Genomic DNA, 27,696 nt, shown 5'->3' with positions numbered 1-27,696 from the left:
GCCAGTGCCAACCTGAGCCCAGAATGCCGAGGAGTTGGCTAGAACCCAGGAAAGTTGTTGGATTCGTCTCTTGGAAACACACGGACGGAGCAGGCACTTCTAGCCCGGGAAGGGTGAAACCTATGGACAAGGGTGGGTTTTCTAGGACCCTCACTCCTTGTTGTCACCCTCCTCCAACACACCTGCCTACCAGAGCTTGAAATACCACAACAGGGCCCGGTTCGGCTCAAAACCTTTGGCCGGTAGCATTTAAGGCCTCTGCAGACTGCTCCGTTCCTACAACGCCGCTATCCAATTACCGGGGGAAAAGGCTGCCTCATGCAGTGAACTTGGCAGCCGCGTATAAAAAGTAGCTTTTGCTTCTTTTTAAAGCAGATGATTCATAATTTCCCTTTCTTTTTGTACAGGGGCCTCCGAATCAAAACATCTAGTTCGGGGGGGGGGGGGGGGGAGAGTCACCAACAAAGAAGTGCGAGGGGGAAAGGGAGGCAGGCAAGAAGAATCGGTCGCTCACCTGGAACGCGAGGACAACACTGGGAGCCAAAGTTGGCTGAGAGCTTTTTTGGGGAACATTGAAATTATTTGCCCAGACGAGATGGATAGGGGATTGACAAAGGCTGTTAGGGGACGCTTCGACAAAGGCCTTCGGAGCAGAGAAATACGCTTCCAGGAACAGGCATCAAAATTAAATGTCAAAAATCTGCAGCCCCCTCTCTTTCACACCGTCACACACTCAGAGCGACACACACCCTTTCCCAAACTGGCTTCGCAGCCCCCCCAGTTCCAAGACAGCCAGCGCATTCGATTTGAGTGCCTGAAATTATTCCAACCCAGTGGAGGGTAAACACGGTTTTGATGCTTACCGGCTCTTCTAAATGCATGAGTCGGTATGTGATCAATCTCACAGCACAGACTAAAAGCTATATAAATCTTATATGGGAAATGCTAAATGCATGGCCGGGGGTGGGGTGGGGTGGGGGGGGGATAGAGAGAAGAGAACGGGGAGTGGGCTGGATAGGGTAGGAAGCAGCCAGGGCCAGAGCCAGACTAGGAGTCAGATACCCGACAAAGGGAGCTTGTATCCTGAAAATCTTATGGATGCTCGTGGACCTCAGTCTATCTCTACTACTGCTGCCCCTTGCAAGGCTGCACTTGTGACGACTGATACCCGATTTTGTCATTCCACAAAACCACACCGTGGCCTGGCAGTCCACAAATGGGCTCCTGGTTCTCGTGTGCCATCTTCCCCAGCAAACCGTGTATTGCAGCCCATCTCCCAAACAGCATTAGGAAGCCCGGACCAATCATACCTGCTTGGAAAGATCCCGCTCTCTGTGCATTGATGAAGAGCTCTGGGGCACGTGAAAGCGCGCATGTTTATGTGCCGTTGAGCCGGCCGTAATAAAAGGGATTGCACGGGGTGTGGTTTTGGCTTCTCCTTTGAATCGACACTGAAGAAAACAAGCCGGCCAGCTTTCCCTGGCCATCAGACGACGTGGCCAAGTCGACCTCAAGCCAATGACCCTGTGAGCGGCCCCTGCTCAAAGGCCAGGCCCACCCGTGCTCAACAGGGCTTCCTCTCGCGGTAAGCAGCCCTCGAGCGCTTCTCCGGATCACCTCGAGATCTCTACGCAGCCGTGAGCTTTGCTAGCTCCGTTGCCCTCCCGCTAATTAAGAGCCATAGATGGATAAAGAAAATGATTAATATTCAGATTAGACGTGCCGGGGACATGAGGAGAAGCCCATTAGCTGGAGAACTGACACCGCCACAAACACAAATAATCGCTCCCTCAAGGAAGCATCGCTGCCGCCCGTGAAACAGCAAGGCATTTAAATAACCGAAGGGAAAGGCAGCGGGCGGGTGATGGATCGCGGGGTCTCCTTCACCCGCTCCGTTCTGGTCGGCCACATTAAGCGCCCTCGTTTTTCAGGCAAATTGAATCAGGCTCCAATGCTGGTGCGCACGAGGAAGGGGAGGGGAGCGCATTGGCTTAAAGAGTGGGGTTTTTTTTTAAAAAAAATATTTCATCATACAGAAATTTGGTGTTGGAAAGACAAGATTTGATGCTGGCAGGCAGGGAAGAGATTGAAAGCCTGAAATCCACAACAGGGAGCCCAACATGGTGCCCACGCGCAGATGAGGGAATCGGGCAAGGTGCAGCATATAAACGCCAGGCCAGCTGGGACACAGGAAGCCCCATGTGTGGGCAGACGCGGATGAAACCCCCAGGAAGCAGGCCAGCGAGCCCACGGATCCCTCAGAGGGTAGGCAAAGCTGCTTCTGCATCGTTTAACGATCCACTAATTTAAGGACTAGTTAAAGACCAACCTGTTCCAGCGTCCAAGACAGCATGTTCCTTGCCAGAGGACAGGCCTTCTACTTCCAGCCAGACACAATTACAAAGGATTCTCATCCTTTAAACGCCAGTTAAAGAGTCAATTCCCCTCTCTCAACCGTGTTTAAGCTCAACCGCTGTCCATATCACTCACTCCAGAAAGTCAATTACAAGAAAGAATTGCTTCCCTGATCATTTGGGCTATATGCGCGCATGACAAAGAGCAGCATGGCTGACCCACTACACCTCCAACGGAGCACAGCTTATGGGGCAGACCCCCATTTTCCAAGCCTTATTTGGGTGCTTGGGGGATTCCTCGTTAAATGAGAGGCAAGTTCTAACAGCCTTCGCTGACACCCCACATGGCTTGATTCCCTCTCCCTGGATCCTTAGAAGTTAAGCCTCTGAGCTGGGAATGTATGCTTCTGGTCTCTAATGCATTTCTGGGCATTGTTTGCTATTAATTTCCTGCCCTGTGTTTCTTGTTCTGGAACTCAAGGCCACACCCACAGAGCTCCTGGGAGATGGCTAGACTTGATGGGGCGATTATGGTGCGTTTCAGTTGAATTTTAAGATTTTAAAGTTTTTATTGTAAAATTATTTATTCCGCAGTAACCCACCCTGAGTGCGGCCCAGAAATCTAAGGGAATGAATGAATGAATGAATGAATGAATGAATGAATGAATGAATGAATGAATGAATGAATGAATGCTTGGTCAATACGAGAGGCTTCTTGGTGGTTGCTTCCAACCCAAAGGGAATTTGAATCAATCAAGAGAATGCACAGAGTGCAGATAGCAGCTCCCAGCCACAGGGACCCAGAGGAAGGGCTTTGTTACCCGCTCTCCTGCCTGCTTGCTGGCTGTCTGTCTGTCTTCTCAGGGCGATGGCCACAGGGCTCTCAGGAGGGTTCTTCTAGTCAGGCCTCAGCCAGAATCACCTTCTCTTCTCCACCACCTGCCCTGGGTTCACTCACACCACAAATTCCCCCTCCAGGAGGGGCAGGAGAGTCCGTCAGGCATGAAGGCAGAGCCACAGAAAGGCCCGTCTCTAGTCCACGAGCCTGGAGGCTACCTCAAGGGATCCTGGTCTGTAATTTATACTATGATGCCACAATTGATTTTCAGCAGCAGCTTTCAGAAAGCATTTTGGGGTCTCCGCAGCAAACGGGCCTGAGCGTTTGGTGCCCCCGAGCAAAAACAGCAGGAGATCGAGAAGAGCGGGAATTCTGCTTGCAACCTCAGGGCGGCGGCAGGTGAGGCTAAGGAAAACGATGCCGAATTGGACTGCGAGGGCTCTGCGGGAAGGAGGCATCTTCGAGGCAGATAATGGAAGGCGTGCTGAGAGGCACACAAAAGCCTTTAGTTGAGGCACTGTCCGTGTAATACAGGGCAGTGAACACAGCTAGCCAAGCAAGGAAGGACTATAGCTCAGTGGCAGAGCATCTGCTTTGTGAGCAGAAGGCTCCCGGTTCAAATCTCAGCATCCCCAGCTACAGAATCTCAGGTAGCAAAGCCGGGGAATGTTCTCCGACTGAGACCCAAGAGAAGAGTCCACTTAAAAACTAAGAACTTCTCTGCATCAAATAGTGCTGCGGAACAGGTCTTGAAGAGTCACATTTTTGGAATTTTAATCGTGTGTCTTTCAGTCACGGTGTTTTTTTTTAGGATTTGGCCAAATTGGCTGTGGAGATGCAGTTCATTGTTCATACAGAGATGGACCGATCTGTCTGATGCTGCCCAACTAAACCCTCACCCGGGCTAGACAGGGATCCAAGCTCAAATATAAGGGCTGGGGAGGGAATACTTAGCATGCATCAGCTCACAAATGAAAAATTTAAAAACACAGACCCCCAAACCAAACAAGCTGCCAAGCAGCCTTTTGGGGCACATGAATAGGTGATCCAATGAAACCTGAAATGCATGAAGAAAATGGGACATCGGCTTCCCCCTAGTACTTACTCAGCAGGTCATATTGACAAGAGAGGCCAACTGGCAGTTTCATAAAGTGCGCCATGTTCCATAGTCATGCTCGCAGATTTAACAGAAACTGAAATGACAAAGATCCGTGGCCACTTAAGCTGGGAGCTAATTCGGACGCGGCCCCTACCTCCGTGCTTAATCAGACCCACCCAGTCCTGCTCCAGCATGCGGAAATCAGACCGTTCCCAATATTGGAAAGAGAATTTTGGTCTTGGATGCAGGGCCCAGCTCTGGCCACTAGATGGCAGGCCCTGAGGAAGAGCCGTTTTTATTCCCCCACTTCCAGTTTTGGCCTCAAAGCCAATTCAACCGCAAGACAAAAGGCTGAACAGAGCAGAGGGAGAAATCGGGACTGGGGGAGTGAAGAAGCCCAACACCTGTCCCCACGACCGTCTCTCCTGACCGCTCGCTTTCCAAAGGAGCAGATCACTCCAATCCTGTTTTACAGCTTGGCGGCCAACAGACAGGCCAGGCTGACATCAGCTCTCTTGTACTAATGATCTGCCCCTGAGAAGTTTTCGGCCTTATATAATCTGAGCTGTCCCTCTTGGTATTCCTCACCAGCAGGAGGGCTGCGTTGATGAACGGGGAAAGGAAAGAGGGACGGTCCGGCTGATGGAAGCCACGGCCTCCCCCTCACCCCCCTACGTTCCAAGGCCACGTGTGCACGAGATGCTGCTGCCACTTAAACCAGGGGTAGTCAAACTGCGGCCCTCCAGATGTCCATGGACTACAATTCCCATGACCCCTGCCAGCATTCGCTGGCAGGGGCTCATGGGAATTGTAGTCCATGGACATCTGGAGGGCCGCAGTCTTGCAGACTGAGGGTCGTTGTCCCCTGACAGACCCTACTTGCAATCCATTTGGGGCTTCTTGCGAGGGGTCGCGCACTTGCAGGGGCTGTACCAAGAGAAGGCAGAAATCCGTCGACCCGCATCCTGCCTGCTCCATCTTGCTTGGGCTTTTTTTTTTTTCTCTCTGCATGCAACGGGGCCTTTGTTCAGTGATGGGGCCGAACTGCTGTTGCACACGGAAGGCACAAGATGTGCACCCCTCCCACACACGGCCCCACTGACTCCATTTCTGTTGCTAAGGAACTACAAAGGGTAATGGCCCCGGCCCGCTTTGTTTACGAAATAAATTGCTTTCGCAGAGAGAACAAGCGCAGTCCCTCCCAGCTCTTTCCCCCCACCAGTGTCTCGTTCCCGTTTTTTCAAATGAACACAGGGAAACGTCTGAGAAGGGCCGAGAGCGTCACCCGTCTCCATTATAAAGAGGCACCCTTGAAAACGAGATGAAATGCGCAGTTCCGACGGCCACCCTCGACGGCGTTGATTAATCTTCCGAGCGGCACGTTCCCCACCCGGCCCCGGCAAGGACAGAAACAGGCCCTGTCGCTTTGGCAGCTCACACACAAACAAGCGTCCGTCAAAAAGGGTATCAGTCACGGATTTTTTTTTATTTTTAATCCTTCTCCATTAAGGGTGACCTTCCTATAAAAAAATAACGCCGCTGTTAAGAGAGCGTTCAATGGGGGGGGGGGGTTCGTTTCTGGTCTCTTCTAACAAGCGAAAGCCTTTTAACAAGAGCGTAAATATTTGCCAGAGTGTTTTAGGGATGGGGGGAGGGAGGGGCTGAAGACTGTCAATATGGCAAATGCATCTTATCTGAACATATTCCAGGAAGGCGGAGGAATGATGGATGATGTTTATGGCCCGCCGGAGCAAACAAAGATAGAGCGACAGCAAGGAAGGCCGCTTTGACAAGGTGGAAATGAGGAGAGGAGCAAAAGGCACCCACTCTCCGGATGGGCGAGAGTCTGAAAAAGGACCTTCTCGGTTGTGGCCCCAAAACTTTGGCCTTCCGCCCCCACAGAGATCTGTCCGTCTGCCTGTACTGGTGGCTTCTGCCTGCCGCTGAAGACTCAACCCCGTTTAACGGTTACTGGCCCTCCTCCTTGTGGCTGCCTATGCGCTCTTCATTGGATTATTTTATCATTTTAAATGTTGTTCTTGATTGTTCAAACATTTTAATGTTCTTATTTGCCATCTTAGGGACTCTAATTGGGTGGGGAAAGGGGCATAAAAATGCTTTAAATGAAGAATCAAATAATGTCACTCCCATCTGGCCAAGCCTGAACTCTCCCTAGACCCTAAAATGAGGACACCAAGACTTTGGTCACACGGCGAGAAACGAGGCTCCCTGGAAAAGACAATAATGCTAGGAATGTTTGAAGGCAACACGGAAGGAGATGGACTCAGTCAGCTTGCAAGACCTGAGCTGGGCTGTTAAGAAGTGGACAATTTGGAGGCCTTTAATGGCTTAGGCCAGGGGTAGTCAAACTGCGGCCCTCCAGATGTCCATGGACTACAATTCCCAGGAGCCCCTGCCAGCAAACGCTGGCAGGGGCTCCTGAGAATTGTAGTCCATGGACATCTGGAGGGCCGCAGTTTGACTACCCCTGGCTTAGGCAAAACACATGGCACCATTGACCCCAGCTGGCTTTTATGAGTCGGGAACACACATCTCTGGAAGACCAGGCTCTGGATGGGTCTCCGTCATCTAACCTTATGAGATGCTGCAGTGCTGGGTCAGGGTCAGGAAAAGCCAGCTTGCTGGGGGGCTTCCTCTTGAAAACCCAAAGCCTCTCCCGACTGGGGTTGATGGCTCCATATGTTTTGTCTAACGGGACAAGGATCCCCATGTGAGGAATGGAAGAGGAAGAGAATAAAATGGCAGGGAGGAAGAGAAAGAGGAGAAAATGGAGGAAGCAGCAGAGGCCACAACACGGCAGTCCGTACAGCGCAGTAAATGATGACTAACGTGGCTACCCGCCTTGCTCTGCCACAAAGGCATCTCCCGCCCGGTGGCAGCAGCACTTATTTGCGTGCAAAAATATACTTCCGGCCAATTATAGTCAATATATTCTGAGGATGAAAGCGACTGTGCTAGAGACATGCAATGAAGCAAAGGCCCTGTTTCCCCCCAACACACACACACACAGACACTTTTACCAACATCCTCTTTGAATCTCAGTTGCCTCACCCAAGAGCTGAGCCCGTGAGCACATAGATCATACATTCCTCAAGATCCTTACCCCCCCCCCTTCCTTGGATTGTGCCCACTTGATCATTCAGATCTGGTGCTGCCATGCCCCGCTTTTGCCGTTGGAGGGGATGGTTCTTGGATTTCTACTGTGATTTCGGTTTTCAGGGGTTGCCGAGAGGAGGCAAAATGCATGGAAGTTCTGCCCCAGTGAGCAGCTGTGCCCAGCCCCTCCGAAGCGTCTGGATTCAGAGGCGCCAACAACGCAAGCCTGGAGGGGAGAGATCTCAAGGAACATTTGAAGATGATGGAAGCCAAGCAAAGCAGTGGCTGAGGGTGCTCAAGATAAGGCATCTCTCGCCCCGCCAACACCACCACTCCATGGCGTGGCTGACATCCACCTGCGTGTCGGGGGGGTAATCAATTGGCTGCTTCTCGGCATCTAAGGAAGGAAGAAGGGTTTTCGTTTGTATTTAGGACAAATGAAACTTGAGATCTGAAGCCAGGTGCTGAAGGGTGCTTTAAAATTCACGTGATCGTGAATAAACTTAAGAGGTTATTTGAGTCTGGGTTGTTTACTTCCAAGCCATCCGAGATCAAAAAGAAAAAGAAAGCAAGCAAAAAAAAAAAAAAATGGAACTGAGATCTTTAAAAGGGCCAGGATTCCAAGGTGAAAGTTATAGCCGTCAATGGCAGCGTGAGATTTCTGCAGAGGTAAAGAGGACATCTGTGCACTACTGAGGAATATTCTGTGTCCCCCTCCCCTCCCCCCAAACAGGCCCCTTTGGACTCCTAAGAACTTGGCTTGAGCCACAAAGCAGAGATTTCCAGCAGTTGGGATATACGGAAGGGCTCCTGGGTTACATTTCAAAGGAGAATTGCTTCAAAAACGTAAAACAAAATAATCTGACCAGTCACTTCTAAAACGAGCATATTAAAAAGGGCGGGGGGGAGGGTTAAAGTGACAAGCTGGAGACATTTATAGGAGTTATTTCTTCTTTGGGGACCTCAAGAGTGCACAGAGCCAATCTTGGGAACCTTTCAGAGTGAAGAGGCTTCTTGGAACCAGTGGCAAGGTTATTCTGCCCTCCCCTCTGGAAACAGGCACCCTCCCGGCCGTTTGCAAAGCCGTCCCCCCCCTGACTCTGCAGGGACGGCCTGGGTCCCGGGTCGTAAACTGAATTCAATTAGCCAGCCTGCTGTTCTTCATAATCAACATCAGGATGCTAATTAAAGCCCCAGTGCCACGCTGCACAAACACCCTGCGTGCATTATGGGCCTCCTCCACAGCCGGAGAACTCTGCCTTCAGCTAGCAGGCAGAAACAAACAGAATTAATAACTATCCAAGTGCGGACGGGTGACTTAATCGGTTTCGATTAGATGCTGCTCAGCCTGGAGCCACCGTTATTTAAATGTGTTCACAGTGTTTAATTAAAAAGCCACGCAAACCGGGGTGGGCTTTCGCGTCTCATCTGCATTCCTCGCGCCGGCGCCGGCCTCATCGATTGTGGGCGGGTTCGGCGAGGGAGCCATTCCGAAGCCAAAGCCGCTCACCAGACCCTTCGCTGTGTGACGACGCGGGCGGCGCAAGATGCATCCTCTCACCAGGACGTGCAAGCACAGGAATTCATCCTGATTGTGCCGTTTAACACGCTCAGTTTCCCAACCCGCATCCTGCTACGACAAGAGGCTTTCAGGTGCTCAGAGCTGGGAAAACTGGTTTGAAAGAGTGCGGTTTCAGGAGCTGGCGGGGAGGCAGCTCCGTTTTGCGGGCCCTACGGAGCTGAGAGCGCTCATTCCACCAGGCAGGGGCCAGGACCGAAAAGGCCCTGGCTTTGGTCGAGACCAGGCAAACCTCTTTGGGGCCAGGCAGGGACTACTAGCCAGTTGGAGTTGGATGAGCTCTTCGGGGAAAGCAAACACCCTTGGCGCTCTCCTCGATGGGCCAGAAGAGAGATTCAGGGAGGGTGAGGGGGGAAAGCGGGCATTCCTCACCACTTCGTCCTCCGTCCAGCACTTCTCGATGAGTTTGGGCACCGGCTTCTTCACCAGGCGCTGCAGGGCTTTGCCGGCGTCGTAGTTGCTTTCATGTAGCTAAAGCGGGAAACAAAAAAGCAAGCGTTTGTTAAAGCAGGCTCCTTGTAAAAGTTGCTCACGGTGAAGAAAATGCTAAAGGTTCAAGGGAATCGCATGTGCTTCCCCCAGATGTGGAATCCGTGGACTTCCAACGCAGCTTTGCACTCTGTCAGGACGCTGGCCCGTCCCACCCCACTGAGCAGGGAGCGGCTCCCCAGAGGTAGAATTCTTTCCGTTTTATTGGAGGAAGTAGAGTCTGGACCCCTCGGCATGCGGAGCATGCCTCCCGCCGCAGTGCTCTGGCACCCGAAAGATGGGCCACGCACAGGCCCATCCCAGCAAGGCAGATATGGAAGGATCTAAACAGGCATTCTGGAAACTGGGAAACGTTGGAAGGGATCAGAGCCTGGTTGTGTGCGCGCTTGATAACGTCCCTGGTGAAAAGAACAGGGACTGGGGAGTGGAAATCAATTTTCTGTCCCGGCAGATGAAGATGAGAGGCACGGGACATGCATGGAACGGGGACATCTCTGGACAAAGGCGTCAATTCATGTGCAGGGTAACCTGATTAGTCCACAGCAGGCCCAGCAAAACCTAGTAAAATTAGGCAAGCCCACTGTTGGTGGGGGTGGGGTGGGAAATCAAGGGAGATTATTAATTATTCTTTATATTCTTTCTGTTTACCCTGCTTGTACATTAGCATGTTAACTTTTAAAAAATGCATAAATATTTAAAGGACATTAAAACCCACAGTGAGAGAAAACTGACAGCCTGACTTTGAGATAAGATCTGGGAGGGCAACTCAGGACGCCCAGCTGCTGCTGCAGGGAGGGGAAGCAGGAGGCAGCCCTTGGCCCCACCCCACAGGCCCCCCCCCCCGGCTCCAGCACAGCCTTTTTGGGTGGTCAAACTGGGGCCCTTCCTTCCCCTTCCCATCATCTGGAGACCCACCAGCGGATCGATGCTGAACAGCCAGCGGTGTCGGTGAGCACCAGGGAGAGACTCTCCTTCCCAAGCATCCTGTGGGGAGGCCCACGGGGCAGGGGGAAGGCTGCATCAAGCAGCAAAACCTCTGGCTGCTGAGTCTGCCCCCTCTGCCAAAAGCCACATCAGCCTCTAAGCGAGCCAAGCAACACTTTCCCTCCTCTCCCCGCCTCCCACGAACGGCAAGCAGAGGGGTGGGGGAGCGAAGGTGAGTCCAGACCCTGCGGAGCACGGAGAGACGTCAGAACTCTTTTTGCCCTCAGGCGGCACAGATCCGCCAACAGCACCAGCGACGCTGGCTCTTGTCAGCACGCGCAGAATCTGTCTCAAAAGAGAGGAGTTCTTGTTCGGCCATGGGAGTCGCAGACCTGGAAGCCATGGAAAGGGGTTCCCAGAAGCGGCTGATGGGCTGTCCGTCCGCCCCACACAAGCAATATCTAGAGCAGGGGTAGTCAAACTGCGGCCCTCCAGATGTCCATGGACTACAATTCCCAGAAGCCCCTGCCAGCGAATGCATTCGCTGGCAGGGGCTTCTGGGAATTGTAGTCCATGGACATCTGGAGGGCCGCAGTTTGACTACCCCTGATCTAGAGGCCGGGAGCTGGGGGTGGGGGGCGGGGGGGTACAGAGATTCTCATCAACCACTGACCAACCCCAGCCCGCCCCCGCCAAAATGGGATGAGGGAGAAGAGTTTTCAGTGCCAAGGCTGAGAATTCCCGTTTTTAGGAATTAAAGCACGAACTGCAGGCAGGCGGTTTACGCTCTGCGCAGGACTCTGTCCCTGCTTCCTTTCCGTGACTCATGGAAGGAATCTATTTTTGCCTCAAGGAGAGAAGTTTCCTTCCTCTCCTGTTACAAAAAAAGAGCCCAGCAAAGAAGAGATGGGAGCGGGGGAGTGCAGGAGCAGCAGGACGTGATCCGAAAGCAACCGGCTGCTGCAGCTGGAAAAGCCGCAGGTTGGTTAAGGGGCCGTGATGTGCTTCCCATGGCCAACAGCCACGCCATCAGCCTCGGTGCCCCTTCTCGGATTCAGCCCCTCATTCTCCTTCACCTCGGGGTGATCGGCAAGGGGCTTCCCAGGATGTCTTGGGCCACGCTGGTTGGGAAGTTGTTTCACCACAGGCCGAAGAGAAGAGCCGGGTCTCCCTCTCCAGGGGAACTCAAGAGCACCTTGCACAAAGGTCTTGTGTAGCCCCAGCCCCCACCCCAACTCCCTCTCTGGGTCCTGGACTAGAGAGATGCTGGTTCAAAAGCCTGCTTGGCCCAAAGCTCAAAGGGCCCAAAATGAGCTCAGAGAACAATGCTACACCGATGGGACAAAGATGGGACGGACAAATACGTTCAGGAGTAGAATGGAGGTGTTGTGTACATAAGAGGCTCGTAACAATCCATCTCCCTGGGCAGACTTTGAAATCTGCTCTTTGAAATCCTGTCACTGGAGATGCTGGGGATTGAACCTGGAACCTTCTGCATGCATGTCGTGAGTTCTACCACTGAGCCACAGCCCCCCCCCCCCCCAAATAATCTATGTCCTCCAGCCATCCAGGTCAGTTCAGGCAACATCACGGGAAGGCCTCAGTCTCTATTACCCTGTTGCTAGCTCTGCAGAGGAACAAAGTGGCTACTGTGGGAGCCAGGATGCTGGACTAGACGGACCCCCAAGGCTGATCCAGCAGGGCCTTTATGACGTTCTTGTGAACCGTCAACCTCTGAACCCTACTGCTGTCTCTCCACAGGATGCTGGACTAGAAGGACCCCCAAATCTGATCCAGTAGAGCTCTTCGTCTTTCCAGATCCTCAGCACTGCCCATCAGAATTTGCAATCTGGGGTTTCGTTTTTTTTTTTTTTTTGCCCCGTTAGAAGTCTCAGTGGCAGGAAACCACTAGAGAAAGGCACTCCCCTGGGTCAATATTCTTTAAAGCCAGTCATTCAAGAACTCCCCTGGCCGTCCGTGTGGGTTTGCAACCACCATCCCATCCCTCCACACGCTCACAGCCTCAACCCAGACCACTCTGGCTTCCTCCCCGGCACCCAGCCAGTGACAAACGCACAGGGTGCCGCCCGGCTCCACTTTTGCCCGGATTCCTCGCCTAGATGGCCACAGACATCAAGCTGCCTGGCTTGCAGGCAGGACGTCTCCGCATAAACTCTGCCACATTAGCGCGAGGCGGTGTTGTGACAGCCGCTCCGCCACAGAACTGCCATCTTCCGGCTGCCTGGTGCCGCAACTAAATTCTCCTCTTGGCATGGCTCAGCTGTCAGGCACCTCTGTTCGGTAATGAATCCATGAATTACGTCTCGCTGCTCTGACATCCCCGGGTCTCCCGCATCAAAATATTGTTCTTCGGCTGTAATTTATAACTTAATTTAAACGTCCCTTTCCCCGTGACCTTTCCTACATCATGACGGCGTCGCATCTGGCAGCTCCGGCTTTGGCAAGGCATTCTTCAGCAATTACAGTCATTATGAGCCCTGGCCTGGAAGCCACTGCCGGCATCGGTGGCTGGATTCCTGCTACCATATTAAATAATTGGAGTCCATTAAGAGCACAGCTGGATTTCAGAGCGCCGGTCTCTTTGCAAGGCGGGGAGGAGATGTATATATTGCTACCATATTAGGGCACAAAGGGCTGCAAGGCCAACTTCAAGACCTTCTGTGAAAAGCCACAACAGAAGCAGCCAAGTGTCCTGCGGAGCCGGGTTGCCGCCTCTTGGGAGCCCAGATCCTCGGAGGAAGAGCCTTGCCAGGAGCTCCCAGCTCTGCCTGCGCCTCTGCTGGACAAGAGCTTAGCCCAGCCAGATGTTCAACAGGCAGAGAGTGGGGCTGCAGACAAACCAGGGCTCAAGACTCCAAAGTGGTTACAGAAACTCCTCATTCCTCTGCCCAGCCTCCACAGCTGCAGCTCTGTCTTGTCAGCCCACCTGGCTCATCTGAGCCAATTAAGCAATGCCAATCCAGAGGCGCCCAGGGAATCCCGTGCACCCCCAGGGTTGCGGAAGAACATGCCTTCATTCTTTGTGGCCTTGAGGGCTGTTTTGATCTGCCCTGGGAAAGGGGATACTCGGCTGTTAGGAACATTAAGGTGATTAAGTCCAGCTCAGCTTAATGTCAGACAGCAGCCGATGGAAATCCACCTCAAAGACCTCTTCCCAGAGCAGATGGCCCGGGGATTCTAGGAGCCGCAAGGAGGTCTTCAAAAGCCAATCAGTGGACACACATCGTGAGCCTGGAAGGCAGAACACGACAATGGTCAACTGGTCAGGTTTTGAGGCAAGGGAGATGCGGCCACCCAACCTACCTCCCAGCACCTCTCTGGTCAGTAGGAGATGGATTCTGAATGAACCTCGTGCCTGTAAGAGGCTGACTCGCAGGTTCTGCTCCCCTCAGCTCTCAGGATTGGAGGTCTGGAAGAGAATTCCTGGGTGGGTCTCCAGTCCGGGGGGCGGCAGGCCAGCAGACTGACAAGTTGGCTGCAGGTGTACCCTATAAGCTTTTTGGCAGAAAAAGACAGCAGCAGAAGAGCCTCCCTGTTCAACCCATTACTGGTAGTCGGGAGACCATTCAACCTTCCGACATGCGGCATCGTTAATAAAAGTCAAGCTTGCAATTACTCCCAACTTTTGGGGTCTTGCACAAAGGCATGCAAACCCACAGGGTTGCCTTCGGGACCATATGTACAGAATGGGGAGTCAAGGAGAAGGCGTCTAAAGCACAAACAGGAATGAACATCTTTAAAGTAAAACTGCACTGAGACACAACTGCAAAACGCCAACTTGCTGACCTTGAATTTTAATTAAGGAAACGATTTACAGGGCTCGGAGATATTAAAAAGAACAGGGTTCATCCTATTATGGCAGGAAGGAGAAGCTTTTTTGAGATTTAGACTTTTGTGAGGAGGAATGAATTCATGCGCATTCAAGACGAGCTCTCAAGAGTGCTGAAGGGTAATTTTCCAAAAATCTCTGCTCTTCCTAAAGACGCCAGGATGTTTTCTGCTGCTCCCGTTAATCTGTCCTTTTATGCTTGCCAATCTGCAAGTTAATAAAGACAGACTCTGTCAGTTCTGTCTCCAGCGGTCTTTGAGGACGGCCCTCGTGCTTTCTTCTCTCTGCTCTCGCTTCTGAAAAAGAGCGCAGCAGGAACACGTGTGCCAGCAGCAGATGACAGGAGCTGGGTACCCCGACTGTCCTTAGAGGAACTTTAAAAACAACAAGACCGGAATTAGGAGTAGGAAACTGAGATTCAGCAAACATCTCCTCCACCCCTGAGGGGAGGTTTTGACAGGACTGAGCAGAGGCAGTGGCTGGTTGGCTCCACTCTCACCACCAGACAGTCCCCATCAGATGGCTTGCGGGGGGCAGGATCCCAAGCACAGCAGGATGGGCAAGACCATTCGGGGCACCTGCTTTTTCCTGCCAGCCAATCCCAACACTGCAGGCCACCTGCCAATTGCAGAGGCTGGTGCTGCATAAGCCCTTCCGCATTTCTGCCTGAAGACTGAGCAGCCAGGCTTCCGTAGTTCATTTGGGTGCCTATCCATCCGCCTGTTGTGGTTTTCATCCAGACCTACCTACCTACCTACCTACCTACCTACCTACCTACCTTCCTTCCTTCCTTCCTTCCTTCCTTCCTTCCTTCCTTCCTTCCTTCCTTCCTTCCTTCCTTCCTTCCTTCCTTCCTTCATTTAAAGGCAGGCAACATGATCCTCCCCTCCTCTGCATTATGGAGAAATGGCTTTGACCCTTCAAGCCGGGATATCTGGAGTGCTGCCTTATCCCATGTGATCCTGCCTGAAAATTAAGATCATGGGGACAGGCCCTCCTAAGCGTCCCACCAATCAGAGAAGTTCATCTGGCTGGTACAGGAGACGGCCTTTTTGGTGGTGGCCCCATGGTGACCGAACAAGTTCCCAAGGATGGTAAGCCTGGCCTCTCACATTCCTTTGTTACGAGGCAGGTGAGGACCGTTTTACTGACCACTGCACGAGACAAATTTTCATTTTTATTTATTGGCAGTCCTGATTGGAGTTTTTAAATGGTGGTCGTTTAATGTTTTTGGTTTTTTAGTTCTGCACAGTAGAAACATGGATAACAAATGTTTTTTGAAATAAAATAAAAAGCTACCCAAGTGAGCTGAGAACCAGTGCAGTCCAGCACCTGGAAGCCCCAAGTTCTAATCCTGTCTCAGACACCAAACTCACCTATGGTGTTCCTGGCCCTCATTCTCTCAGCAGAACCTACCTCACAGGGCTGCAGGGAGGATACAACGGGAGAAGGGAGGAAGTAGCACATCAGCTCCTCAGAGGAAGGGGGAGGACAGCAAGAATGACAGACAAGCCAGCCTGTCACCTGCTCAAGCAAGCCCGGTGCCACACGGATTCAAAGAGATGAACGGTTTGCCAGGAACATTTTCTGTCCCATTTGATTTGCCAAAGGAAAAACGTTATGATGCGACTGGAAAACCTACTATAAAGAAGAACAGGCCACCCACCCACCCCGTCAGACATGAAAACGCTGAAATTTACCCGTGCTATTAAGCAAATAATCCCTGGAAGGAGTTGTTGGACTAGATAATGCAATGCTGCACAGTGAAAAAGCCTCTTCCCCACTCTTCGCTTCTATTGGGTGTAATTAACAATAAATCACAGTGAGGGTTACGGCACCCTGTTATTACATAAATAAAACACTAGCAAAGAAGCTTGTCAAGACTGATTTATGTGAAGTGCTGCTCTGAAGTTTATTGCATTTCCATAATAAGAAATCATATAGCCTATCAATTTTTCGCCATTAATCTTTTGGGCTCCGTATTATCACTTCTAAACACACACGCACACACTTCTGAGCGGAGCAGGAAGGCCTCATTTCCTCCCCCTAAGCAGGAAAGGAAAGGGCAACCCCCCAGAGGGGGGGGGGCTCAATAGAAGAGGGCAGGGTTCAAAGGCAGACGATTCCTGGGCTGGTCCTCTGGCCTCCCCAGCGGAAGGATCCGCAGCCTGGTTGACACGTGATGCAGAATGAAATGGCCGTTTTTTTTTTTTTTAACACTGCCCATTAAAAAAAAAAAAGACTTTCTGCAGTCAAAGAATCCACCTTTGCAAATAGAGAAAAAGGACTCCAGCCCAACAGCAATTCCTACTGTGCTGGTTTTCCCTTGGTAGGATTTTTTTTAAGTGACTCTCCCCCTGGCTCCTGCAGTGGCACAGTCCCTTCTACTGCCCCATTCCCCAGCCTGCAGAGACCAAGCATCAGCCAAGTGGTGCTGGGAGAGACCTTTCTCTGCTCGGGAGCTTGGAGAGAGGGAACAGCTGCCAACTTGAGTAGATGGTGCTGAAATGGACAGGCCAAGGACCGCTGGACAGACTGTTTCTTTGTACGGCAACTCTGTAGGTTTAAAATGCACCTTCAATGCCAGCATCAGGCGCCCAGACCACAAAGGGATTACCGAGCAATTAAAGAGGCGAGTGAAGCAGGGGGAGGAGTTGGCGCATGAATCACCTCCATCCCCGCTGCGCTGTAGGTGAGACCGGGGAGAATTCCCAAAGCTCTCGGGCGATTAGAAGCCTTGGCAGAGGAATCCAAGCAAGTGCGAAGCCACCGAGAGGCAACTTGCAAGAGCTCCGGAGAGCCAGCTGGCAGCCCACCGCAAGGGACACGGTGTGTGTGTGTGTGTGTGTGTGTGTGTGTGTGTGACAGTTGTCCGTCTTTTGCAGGTGTACACCCACACACACAGACTCACTCAGTCCAGGGCACAGGCCCAGGAAGTCAGGGTCACCCCAACATGCCGACAAGTTGTCCCCCAGGCCCGAGACTTACTGTGTTGAGTGCGTTGAGTGTAGTGTCGTCGCGGGAGGCAGCAACGCAGCCGTCTTCCGTGGATCCTCCATCGCACATCCCTGCAAAGGCTGCCATGCTCCTTCAAGAAAGAAAAGGGGAAAGTCAGGGGTCTCTTTTGGTCGTACTCTTTTGATTCCGCTCTCTCTTTCAGCAGAGCCCCAGCCTAGGGCAGCCGAGCCTAAGGAGAAATGAAACGTTGACTCCGGTGGCAGAAAGTGCCGTCAAGTCACAACCCACTCAGAGGCCAGATCCAAGGGGTGTCCCAGGCAAGAGAGGAGCAGAGGTGGTTTGCTATGGCCCACTTCTGCGTAGCCACCCTGGTGGGCCCCCCCCCCCTCCAAAGACTAACCAGGGCCAAACCTGCTTAGCTTCTGAGATCAAGCTAGCATGGGCTATTCATATTCAGTTCAGGTCAGGCCAGATCATACAAGGAAATTTGTGCAACTTTTTACCCCTACAGAAAGTGTGAAAACTGTTTATGTCCACAGAATTTGGGACTAACAAAGCAACTCCCTCAAAGCGGGCGCCAGGAAAACGCTGAGGCTTGACGTTACCGTGCGGCCCTCAGGTACATGAGCAGATCACAGTCGTTGACCCCGGGCATCCACACCAGCTCTTCATGCTGCGTCACAGTGTCGCTGTCTCCGGAAGGGAAGGGCTGCAGTTCCGGAAGCTTCGCCTGGGAAAGATTCAAGAGGCAGAAAGGAGGGGATCCATGTCAAGAAATGAGCCATGAGCTCTCCCTGGCATGTTGAGAAGTGGGCTGGGTCAATCAATACCACTTCCCTACTCGCCTGCAGTGAGGAGAAATGGCCTCCAAGCAACCAAGCCTAGGTGTGCGTTTGCTTTTTAGCTGAACAGGACAACGCGGTTTTCCCATTCTGCCCTTGCTCTAGTAAAACAACCCTGCGAGGTAGGCCAGAATTAGTATCCCATAATACAGACAACAGGGGGAGGCTGAATCTTAGAGGGTGGCTTGCCTAGAGCCACCTTGGGGGAGATCTCAGCAGAAATAAGATTTGAATGATGATTGGCAGTTCCAAGTGTCCATCAATTAGCCACTGCCCTGTGCAGCGAAGTTCCTGCTGTGCAACAGGAAAGGAACGGCCAGCACAGCTGACCAATAATATCCAAGTCCCTGGGAAAGCATTGCTCAGTGGAAACAGACAGCTGGGTGGACTTATCACCTGACGCCACGTAAGGCTCCAACTTTCATGTGAAGGGGCGGGCACACACACAATTTAGCTCTCCCTTAGCTCTCCTTATGACATTGGAGAGTTGGCTAGGAATTCATGGGATGCAGGGCCCAGCAGATGGCGCTGCTGAGACCCAGAAACCCCTCAGACCTGGCAGAGAGCGCGACCACAGTCTTGCCCAGGTCTTGTCCGGATTTTCTCCTTTTGTGGCAAGCTGGCTTTAATAATGTTAGAGGAGCCCATGTATGCGCCTGTGTGCACAAGGGCGCAGGAAGCCACTCTGCGAGTCAGCAGGCAGATGACAGCAACACCACAACTATTAATCAAGCACCACCAATTAAACCCATAAATATTTCAGCAGATTTCAATATAGCAATTTGCATTGATGAATACGCTAAATTGGGGGGGGGGGAGGGGGAGAGAGAGAGCAAATGAGTCAGCTCCTGCAGGGTCTGCAATGGAGGCTGTGATATCCGGGAGCTGGAACTGAGGCTGGATCACTTAAACCCACCCATTAAGTGTAGAGATGCCACCTGGAAAAACAAGCAACCCTCTTCCACCAGAGATTGTCCAAGGGTGTGAATCAGCAGGGCTTGTTATTGGCTGCCCTCGTTCAAAGGAAAGGGGATCCCATGGGCGAAGAAGCAGCCACAACCACCTTTGGGAGATCAGGCAGCAAGCATCTAGATTTGCGGTTCACCTACACAATCTCCTTTTGATCCCCCCCCTTTCCCCCCTTCCGCCAGGTTTCTTTTCATTTCTTTTTATTCCCTTTCTGTGATTCTTCTAGAAAGTGAGGAGGGAGGCATTATGTTTGGCTTTGCTTCCTGCAGCAGCCATTTGGGGGTGGTGCTCATCACCCTCCCTTTCAGAATGCCAAAAAAGCCAGGGTCCCCTAGTATAGATACACCCTCTCTGCCCACACACATACCACTCTGCTGACCCCCTCCTCCTAATAGCCACTGGTTTCTCTTCCAGTTGGGGGGGGGGGAGCGTTCTTTGTTCACAGCAGAGTCGCAGCTGATTTTAGCTTAGCTGAAATATATTATGTGGAAAAAAAAACCAAAAAGGAAGGAGGAAGCTTCTGTGCAATTTTAATTTTAGAATTTTGAATGTTTCAATTTTATTCTGTACATTAATTTGCATTCTTAACTGATGTGATCTGCACTGAGCTCTTGGGGAAGGGTGGAATATAAATATAAAAATAAATAAAATGTTTGTCTTACTTGATGACTGGGGCCGACCCGGATTTCGCCCTGTGTGCTGTTCAGCCTCCTGCAGATTGAAAGACACAGAGACCCACCGGTGAGTGGAGAATATATATTCTGACACCATGGAATATGTTTATTTCCAGAGCTGCTCTGAAGGCTGTGGAAAGGGGGGTAGGGGTGGTAATAGCTCTCTTCAATCATTTGTTATCACCAGCGGCACCCAAAAGTCATCCCAAAAACATGGTGTCCTCAGGTAATGCAGTGCTGTTCGGGCCAAATGTGAAACACCTTTTAAAAGAAGGAGCATCAAGATGGTGGAATTCTAATCAACGACCCGCAACATCAACCGGCTCACAGCTTTCAGGGCTATCTACAAGCCCTGCCTGAAAGAACCCACAAATACCACTTGGCGTCCTATTTAGTTCCTTTGCAAGTGGAATGCAAACACAGTCACAAGCACAAACACAGTGTAGTTTAGGAGCAGATCAGCTCTCTACCACGAGCCTGCAAGTCAACCAGGCCAGCTGCTCTCCCTCAGCCTCCTTTCTGCCGTATGGAGTTCATCATACTGGCATGAGATACAGTAAGGGCCAGAGGGAGCTAACACACGTAGAATCATAGAGTGGGTCCTCTAGTGCAGGGGCAGTCAACCTGTGGTCCTCCAGGTGTTCATGGACTACAATTCCCATGAGCCCCTGCCAGCAAACGCCTCAAGAGGCAACCCCCTGGTGATGGGCCTTCCCACCCACTTCAGAAACCAAGCTGGTGAGATCTGAGCACGTTTTCCACTCAAGTTTTAATGGGGAAGTTCTGCCCTCTTCCAAGCGGCCTGCGTGAGCCTTGCAATGTTCCCAGAGTCCTGCTGTCGATGCCGAATTGATTCCCTGGGAGCAACATCTGTAACCGGAACCTGCCACAGCGTTGTGTGCTCCCTCCGTGGAGTTCACGGCAAGGCAAGGAAGAAGAAACAGGTTTGTATTATGTAAGGGGGGGGGGGAGAAGAATGAATAGGAGTCCACGTTAACGGAGCTGCAAAAGGCAAGCTGCTGCCTGTCATCTTTTCTTCCGCCCGGGCTCTTTTATCCTGCACCGCTTGGTTTACAGGGAGGAAAACAAGCTGTCCCTTTATTGCAGCCCCTTTTGGTACAATGGCTCCCTGCCCGGAAAGAGGTCTAGCAAAAGGAATTCGGCATGCCCTTACCGAGAACCCTCTCCACGGAAAAGAAAGACTCACACAGTGGGGGATGCCCTTTCCCTCTGACTGGACAGGTTTGCCAAACGGTACGGAGCTGACCCCCCCTCCTCCAAAATGCATGTATGCAGGCGACCAGAGTCAGAGCAAGCAGCCGCACTCACACATGGGGTGACTGTTGAGTGGAGAGGAAGGGAAGGAGAATGGAAAACCACTTGGCGATGCCTTAAGGCAGGGGCAGTCAACCTGTGGTCCTCCAGATGAGCATGGACTACAATTCCCATGAGCCCCTGGGAATTGGTAGTCCATGGACATCTGGAGAGCCGCTGTTTGACTACCCCTGATCTACGGTTTACCAGAATGCAGCAGCCGCCCCTTTTGAAGCTATTCCTGCTAGGGGAAAAGGATCTCTGTGCTTTAGAAATTTAGTTCAAATTCCACAACTCCAGGCCTCGCCTAGAAGTTGGCAACCCCAGTGGAAAACAGCCCCCCTCCGCATCCATCTCAGATTAGGCATTTCTGAACCATTCCCCACTATTTGAAATAGTGAAACCTTGCGAATGGAAGGAAAATGCAACTCAAGCCATTCTGTCTGTGTGTTTGTGTGTGTGTGTTGTTGTTGTTGTTTGGAAGCCAAATTATAACAGCAGAGAGCAATTACAGCCCTAATGGGAGGGAAAGCATCGGCTGTTTATTCCATGGGAAAAGCGGGGGAGGGGGGGAGAGGGGGTTGATGGGGTGGATGAAAGGAGGGGGGGGTTGAGGAGAGCAAGAAGCTAACACTGTATATGGAATCTGACACCAAAGGAAGCCGATGTAACAAAGTGGTATCCATAGTAACAACTTAATATTTCAGTCCTCTTCAGCTGCAGCGGATTACATATAATGACAACATGTTCCCCCTTTGAAAAAGTAACCTGTTGCCATGGCAACACTGGAGCCTGGCGAATAAACAGAGTTTGGACAGAGAGGAACGGGAAGCCGGAGACGGAATATCAAAAAGGAAGGCGCCCCCCGCGGCCACGGTGGGGGGAGAGCTCTGATCCTCCGGTGGTGCTGCCGACGAGGGACAGAGCCCCTCACACACACACACACACACACACACACACACACACACACACTTTCCCTGGCGAGGCCCATCCATCCCAGTTACACAACACACAATGTCACAAATCAAGCACCAGACTCTTCCCTTCTGGTCCCCAGCAAGGGACTGCGGCCCTCACCTGGATGGCCCAGGCTAGCCGGATCCGGTCAGATTTTGGAAGCCAAGCAGGGTCGGGCCCTGGCTGGTGAGGATGGGAGACCAGCCATGACACAGGGGCAGGCAAGCCACCTCTGCATGAGAGCCAGTTTGGTGTCGTGGCTAAGAGCAGCGGCTTCTAACCTGGTGAGGCGGGTTTGATTCCCCGTTCCCCCTCCAAGTGCAGCCAGCTGGCTGACTTTGGGCTTGTCTCAGCACTGATCAAGCTGTTCTGACCGAGCAGGAACATCAGGGCTCTCTCAGCCTCACCCACCTCACAGGGTATCTGTGGTGGGGAGAGGAAAGGGAAGGTGATTGGAAGCCGCTTTGAGACTCCTTGGGGTAGAGAAAAGCGGCACATAAGAACTCTTCTTCTTCAGTCATATCAGGGTTGCCGGACATCAGCCGTGACTCGATGGCACTTCCTGATATTATTAATGTGCATCAGCCTCGACCAGGCTGTCTAGGTTGACAGCAAATAAAAAAGCTTAGTCACACAGGGTGGCCATGGGTCAGTGGCAGAGCGCAGAAGGTCCCTGCTTCAATGGGCAGCATCTATGGCTAAAGGGTCTAGCGTTAGGCGATGGGAAAGACCTCCACGAAGAATTGCTGCCTGTCTGAGTGGCCAATACCGAAGGTGATGGACTCATGGCTCAGTGGGCATTCACACCTTCATGGAACTCAATGGGCTCACAGCTTGCAGAAGGCATGCTCTGTCCTGGCATCAAAGGACCTCTGGTAGCAACTCATGGGAAAGATTTCTCTTTGTCCAAGATCCTTTAGGATCAGCAGCCAATCAGAGTAGACAATACTGAGCTAGGTGGACCCAATGATATGGCTCAAGGGAACATCCGCTTGGCACACGGAACGTCCCAGCTGCCACCTCCGTATCCCGGCTCTCCTGAGCCATCTTGTCCTACTCATGAGTTGCCTTTTGGCAGCAGAGCACTGGACTCAGATGGGATTCGGCATAGACTGTTCTTACGGACCCCTGCGGAACTCGCCACAGACGGATGATATTCAGAGAGCCCCAATGGGAGACGACATTTCCAAAGACCCAGGCAAGGAGCAGAGCACAGAAAGCCTGACGGAAGATTGGCCGAATCTGTAAATGCCTGAACTTGAAAGTGTGAACTCGCTCTTCTGAGCAACCATCTTGCCTGCGATAGAAGACCAACCATGTCGTCTGAAAGGGCTTTGAAGGCACAAACTGTTGCAAGTTTCATGCAGTTTTCCCATTTTACAGAGGAGGCTATAACAGGGGTAGTCAAACTGCGGCCCTCCAGATGTCCATTGACTACAATTCCCAGGAGCCCCCTGCCAGCGAATGCTGGCAATTGTAGTCCATGGACATCTGGAGGGCTACAGTTTGACTACCCCTGGGCTATAAGATGGCAACCTACCCAAATAGAAGACAGCAGGGTCATAGCTGAGAACTGATTTCCCTGGATCCAAGGAAAGAACCCTCTCCACCATATTTCACTCCAGTTCTTAAGTGTTCTAATAACTACCTAAATATTTAGCTAATCAAGGTCTCTCTCCCCCCCACCCACCCTTTCCACTGAATCTGGACCGTTTCGTAGCCACAGCTCCCTTCAAAAGAAGAGAAAAAGCTCAAGGCGGGAGAAACACCTATTTTTAGCTCCTCTCAACTGAGACGTGACATTTGGGGGAACGTTGCCTATAATCCTGAGTCAGGTCGAGATTCCAGGGAGGTCTCCGACTGCACTCCATAAGCAGCTCTCATTTAACAAGCACAAGGGGGAGGACGGGGGCACAGAATCTAATTAACCTCCCATTCTATGGCAATTGCACGCACCCCTCAAACATCACGAATTTTCAGGACAACTTCAGAGGGCAACGGCCTGTGGGTGAAAGGGTCTTTTAAAAGAACTGATGCAGATCCAAGAAGGCCAGGCTTATCAATTCCTATTACCATAACAACTAAATGAAACCCCCATGATCAAAGGCAGTGTATCTTAGAATACCCGGCCAAGGAGAATCAGCGGCAGAAAACCCTTGAGCTTTGTTTGTGAGATTCCGGGGGGGGGGGGGGAGCTCTGGTATAGACAGGACTGATCCCGTAAAGCTAATCCCACATTGATATAAACATTCAGTACCAAAACAGGAAACATTTTCATGTTTCTGCTCTCCAAAATAAGAATCGCACCTCAAACAACAAGCACTATTTGCTGGGTTTTTCTTAAAAATCCCGTTTTTTTTTTTTTTTGACGAAGTTTCAAGTCCTCATGACTTGGGACTGAATCCACCCATGCCCTCCCAAAGGGAAAGCAGCACCTGACTGGGCACAGTACTGAATGGCAGCCAGGATTCATTCTAAAAACAAGGTTAGGTGGAAAGTGGGCTCCACAAGAACTGAGCTGTTTTAATTGTGCCAAATGCCTGATCAGAAACATCCAGAGCCCCTATAATAAAGCAGGCCTAGTATACAGTCACAAAAAGTGCTACTGCGAGAGGGAGGATGGGGCAGAGAACAACGTATATCAAGTCAGGCAGTTCCTAAGGATATTGTACAATTTTTAAAAAAAATACTGGATGAAAAACAGTATCTCGTGTATCCTTCTCAAAAACCGCCCAGCAAGCACAAATCTATGAGTACAAGACTTTCCCCATCACCTTTTGAACTGGGCTTTTGACACCACCTGCCACAAACAGCAGGGGGAAAGGGACTTATGAGCTTGCCAGAATACAGCAACTGGACAAATCAGTTCCCCTGAGAGAAGGAAGGAGTCCTGGAATGCAAGAGAGACCAGCACCCAGTTTAACGTATTCCAGCTTCATGCTGTGCAGGTACACTTGGTAGCAAACACTTTGTGGAGGGGAGGGAAGAAAGAGAGATGGGCAATCCACCAGACTCCCTTAGACAGAGGAGGGTCACCTCTGTGATCAAGAGACCAATCTTATGGTTCCTGTGCCACTCCCAGTTGCTGAATGCAATTAGCCAACTGTACAGGTGGGGAACTTTACTGTATCCAGAACTCAAGAGGGAATGCAGAGAATTCCCAGGGCTGAAGATGCAGAACAGATGAACAACACCCCCTCTTCCCACTTCCCAGAGTTTATGGAATCTCCCGCCACAAGACATGGGGATGGTCAACAGCCTCCAAAAGATACATGATGAATTCATGGAGCATAGGTCTGCTCTTTTGCTCTATTTTAAATGTTTACAGCCCATTTTCCCTTCCATCATCCTGAAAGGTTACTAGGCCATGTTGGCTGAATAAAACCTCCATGTCTAGAGGCAGTGTGCAGCAGAATACTCTAAGGAGGGTGGGCAATATCAGGGAGAGACTTTTGCCTTCCTTCTGCTTGTTGGCTTTCCTGCTGGCAGCTCACTGGCCACTGCTGGCCACAGGATTCAGAGCTTAGAGGGGCCTTTGGTCTGATCTGGCAGGGCTCTGCTTATGGATTCTCCCAGGGACCCAGACCTGTCTAGCTTCACCTTCGCCTAACTTGCTGCATCACCCGCCTTCCCTTCACTCTACCACCTGGAGCCAAATCACTCCCAAAGCCCTTGAGGGGGCCGGCAAAACCTGTGAATGTTCACCTGAGGAAAAAAGGGGACATCCCAAATATGCAAGCTGATCCAACAGAAGAGCAGACGGGGCCAGCAGTTCGATCAGGAGGACAGGAAACACTACAGGCAAGTAGCCAGCCAGAACCAGAAGCACTTGAAGTGGATCTCTTGCTCCAGCATGCAGGGAGCCTGGCCTGACGCCCTGCCTCAGCGTCAATAACCACCATCACATATTCTGTTCCAAGCCATTTCTGCTACGGGAAACCAAACCAGATTCCTAAAATTACAAAAATGTACTCGGGCCTGTATGGGAGCAGACACCAGCATTAGTTCTGCCTCTGCAAAGACCTTCCAGGAACAATTCAGAGCCTCTGTGGGCACAGATACAAAGCACCATATAACCTGGCAGGGAGCAGGGAACAGCACTTGCCAGCAGCCCCGACTCTCAACAAATCTCTGCCCATGGGCTTCAGGTGAGGTGCGACTCCTGTTTCAAAACTTCTTTCTGCAAGCTTGGGGGCGCTACAAACTGGCCCCACGCTTGCACAGACATCCACAGGCCAGGTTTGTCCCCATAAGCAACAGGTGGAGGAGAATCCGCAGGCTAAAAAGAGGCCACCCCAAATACTGAAAGTTACCTCACCCAGTTCCTTCTGTGCCGAGTTTAATTCAGCCGCCTTCCTCAGCAGGGCAAGGCAGCAAAGATACTACTGGGCTTAATACGATACACAGTAGCGATTTGCAACCTGCGCCCTGAGGATCCCTGTGAGCCCTCGAAGCCAACCTGGGGATCCCCAAACAAGGAGCTCCGTAGCAGCAGGCCAATTGTCACTCGTCTTCTCTATGGCTTATGGTGTGTTGGGGGGGGGGGGGCAGCTGAGAGGCCCAAAATAGCCCGAGCCCTGCCCGGAGTCGAAGCACCTGCTGGAGCGCTCCTCTGGGCCATGCCTGGAAGGCCAGGCAACGGGGGAAGCCCAAGGGGAGCGCCCCACTGCTGGGCCTCGACCCCTCCCGGGCTCTGCCTTGCCCCTTGCCCTGGGGCTGCACGTGGGCACTCGGGGGGGGGGGAGGCCGGGCCGGACCGTCCCTCCGCCGAGGCGGCCAATGGCTCTCTGATCCCTCCCTCCCTCCCTCCTCCAGGCCCGGCCTCCGAGGGGCCCCAGCAGCTCCCGGGAGGAGGCGACGCCAGCAAGGAGCGGGACGCGGCGCGGAGGAAAGGGAAGCGGAGGGAATCGCGGAGCGGGGCCGGCGCCTGCCTCCCGGGGGTCCTTGGTGCGGGGGCATGCGGGGGCCGAGGGCGAGGGCGGCGCGGGCTCCCTCCTCCGCCCGCCTCCGAGCCGCGCACGGGCTGCCAGCCTACCTGCAGGGGCCGAGCGGGTCGTCCATGACAATGACAGGCAGGCAGGCAGGCAGGCAGGCAGGCGCCGCTCCCCCCGCCCCCGGCCTCGCCACGCAGGGGCCGCCGAGCAGCAGCAGCAGCGGCGGGGGGAGATCTGCCTTCCTTCCTTCCTTCCTTCCCCGCCGCTGCTCAAAATGGAGGCCCAGGCAGGCAGGCAGCGGAGCCCGGAGCGCGCCGCCACTGAGCTTGTGCTATGACCTAAGCCTGCGCGCAGAACGCAGAAACTTCGCCCTCGGACTGACAGCACTGAGCATGTGCTGTGACCCCTCCCCTCCTCCCCCCCCCGCGGCCGCGCCACGCCACGCCACGCCACGCCACGCCACGCGCCCACGCCCGGCCCCGACGCCGCTTCCGTCAATACAGCGGCGCGCGCGCCAGCAGCAGCAGCAGGAGGCGGAGAAGCAGCCCCGGGCGCGCCCGGGCGAGGAGCAGCGGGGCCCCGCCAGGGCCTCCCAGACGCACGACGCCGCCGGAGCGCGCCCGCCCCCCGCCCGCAGGCAGAAGGCGGCTTGCAGCGCCCGGGCAGAAAGCGGGGCAGGAGCCAAGAGCGCGCCCGGGAGCCATCGCCGTCGAGCCCCCCCCTGCGGAGCCCTTTGGATCGGTTCAGCCCGGGCAGGACTCGCAGCGCTTGGGGCCGGCGGCCGGCTTCCCTGGCTCA

The 27,696-nt window shown here is 52.6% G+C and overlaps 1 protein-coding gene across 7 annotated transcripts in view; it reads right to left on the bottom strand.

Annotated features, from left to right (window-relative positions):
• The window catches only part of RERE (arginine-glutamic acid dipeptide repeats), a 220,896-nt gene that overhangs the window by 59,363 nt on the left and 133,837 nt on the right, over window positions 1-27,696 (bottom strand). For 6 of the 7 annotated variants that reach the window (XM_077312430.1, XM_077312429.1, XM_077312432.1 and 3 more), the window contains 4 exons: window positions 19,682-19,730; window positions 17,814-17,938; window positions 17,239-17,338; window positions 9,360-9,458 (listed from right to left, as the gene is read on the bottom strand). In XM_077312430.1, the coding sequence (XP_077168545.1) occupies window positions 9,360-9,458; window positions 17,239-17,338; window positions 17,814-17,938; window positions 19,682-19,730 (373 nt within the window). Of the gene's footprint in view, window positions 1-9,359; window positions 9,459-17,238; window positions 17,339-17,813; window positions 17,939-19,681; window positions 19,731-26,999; window positions 27,281-27,696 lie in introns of those variants that run through there. The other variant, XM_077312435.1, reaches the window with a different exon arrangement.

The sequence above is a fragment of the Paroedura picta genome, chromosome 15 (genome assembly GCF_049243985.1).
Source record: "Paroedura picta isolate Pp20150507F chromosome 15, Ppicta_v3.0, whole genome shotgun sequence".
Classification (NCBI taxonomy): domain Eukaryota; kingdom Metazoa; phylum Chordata; class Lepidosauria; order Squamata; family Gekkonidae; genus Paroedura; species Paroedura picta.
The sequence above is the reverse complement of the archived record's forward strand: the minus strand, read 5'-3'. Positions and strand labels throughout refer to the sequence as shown.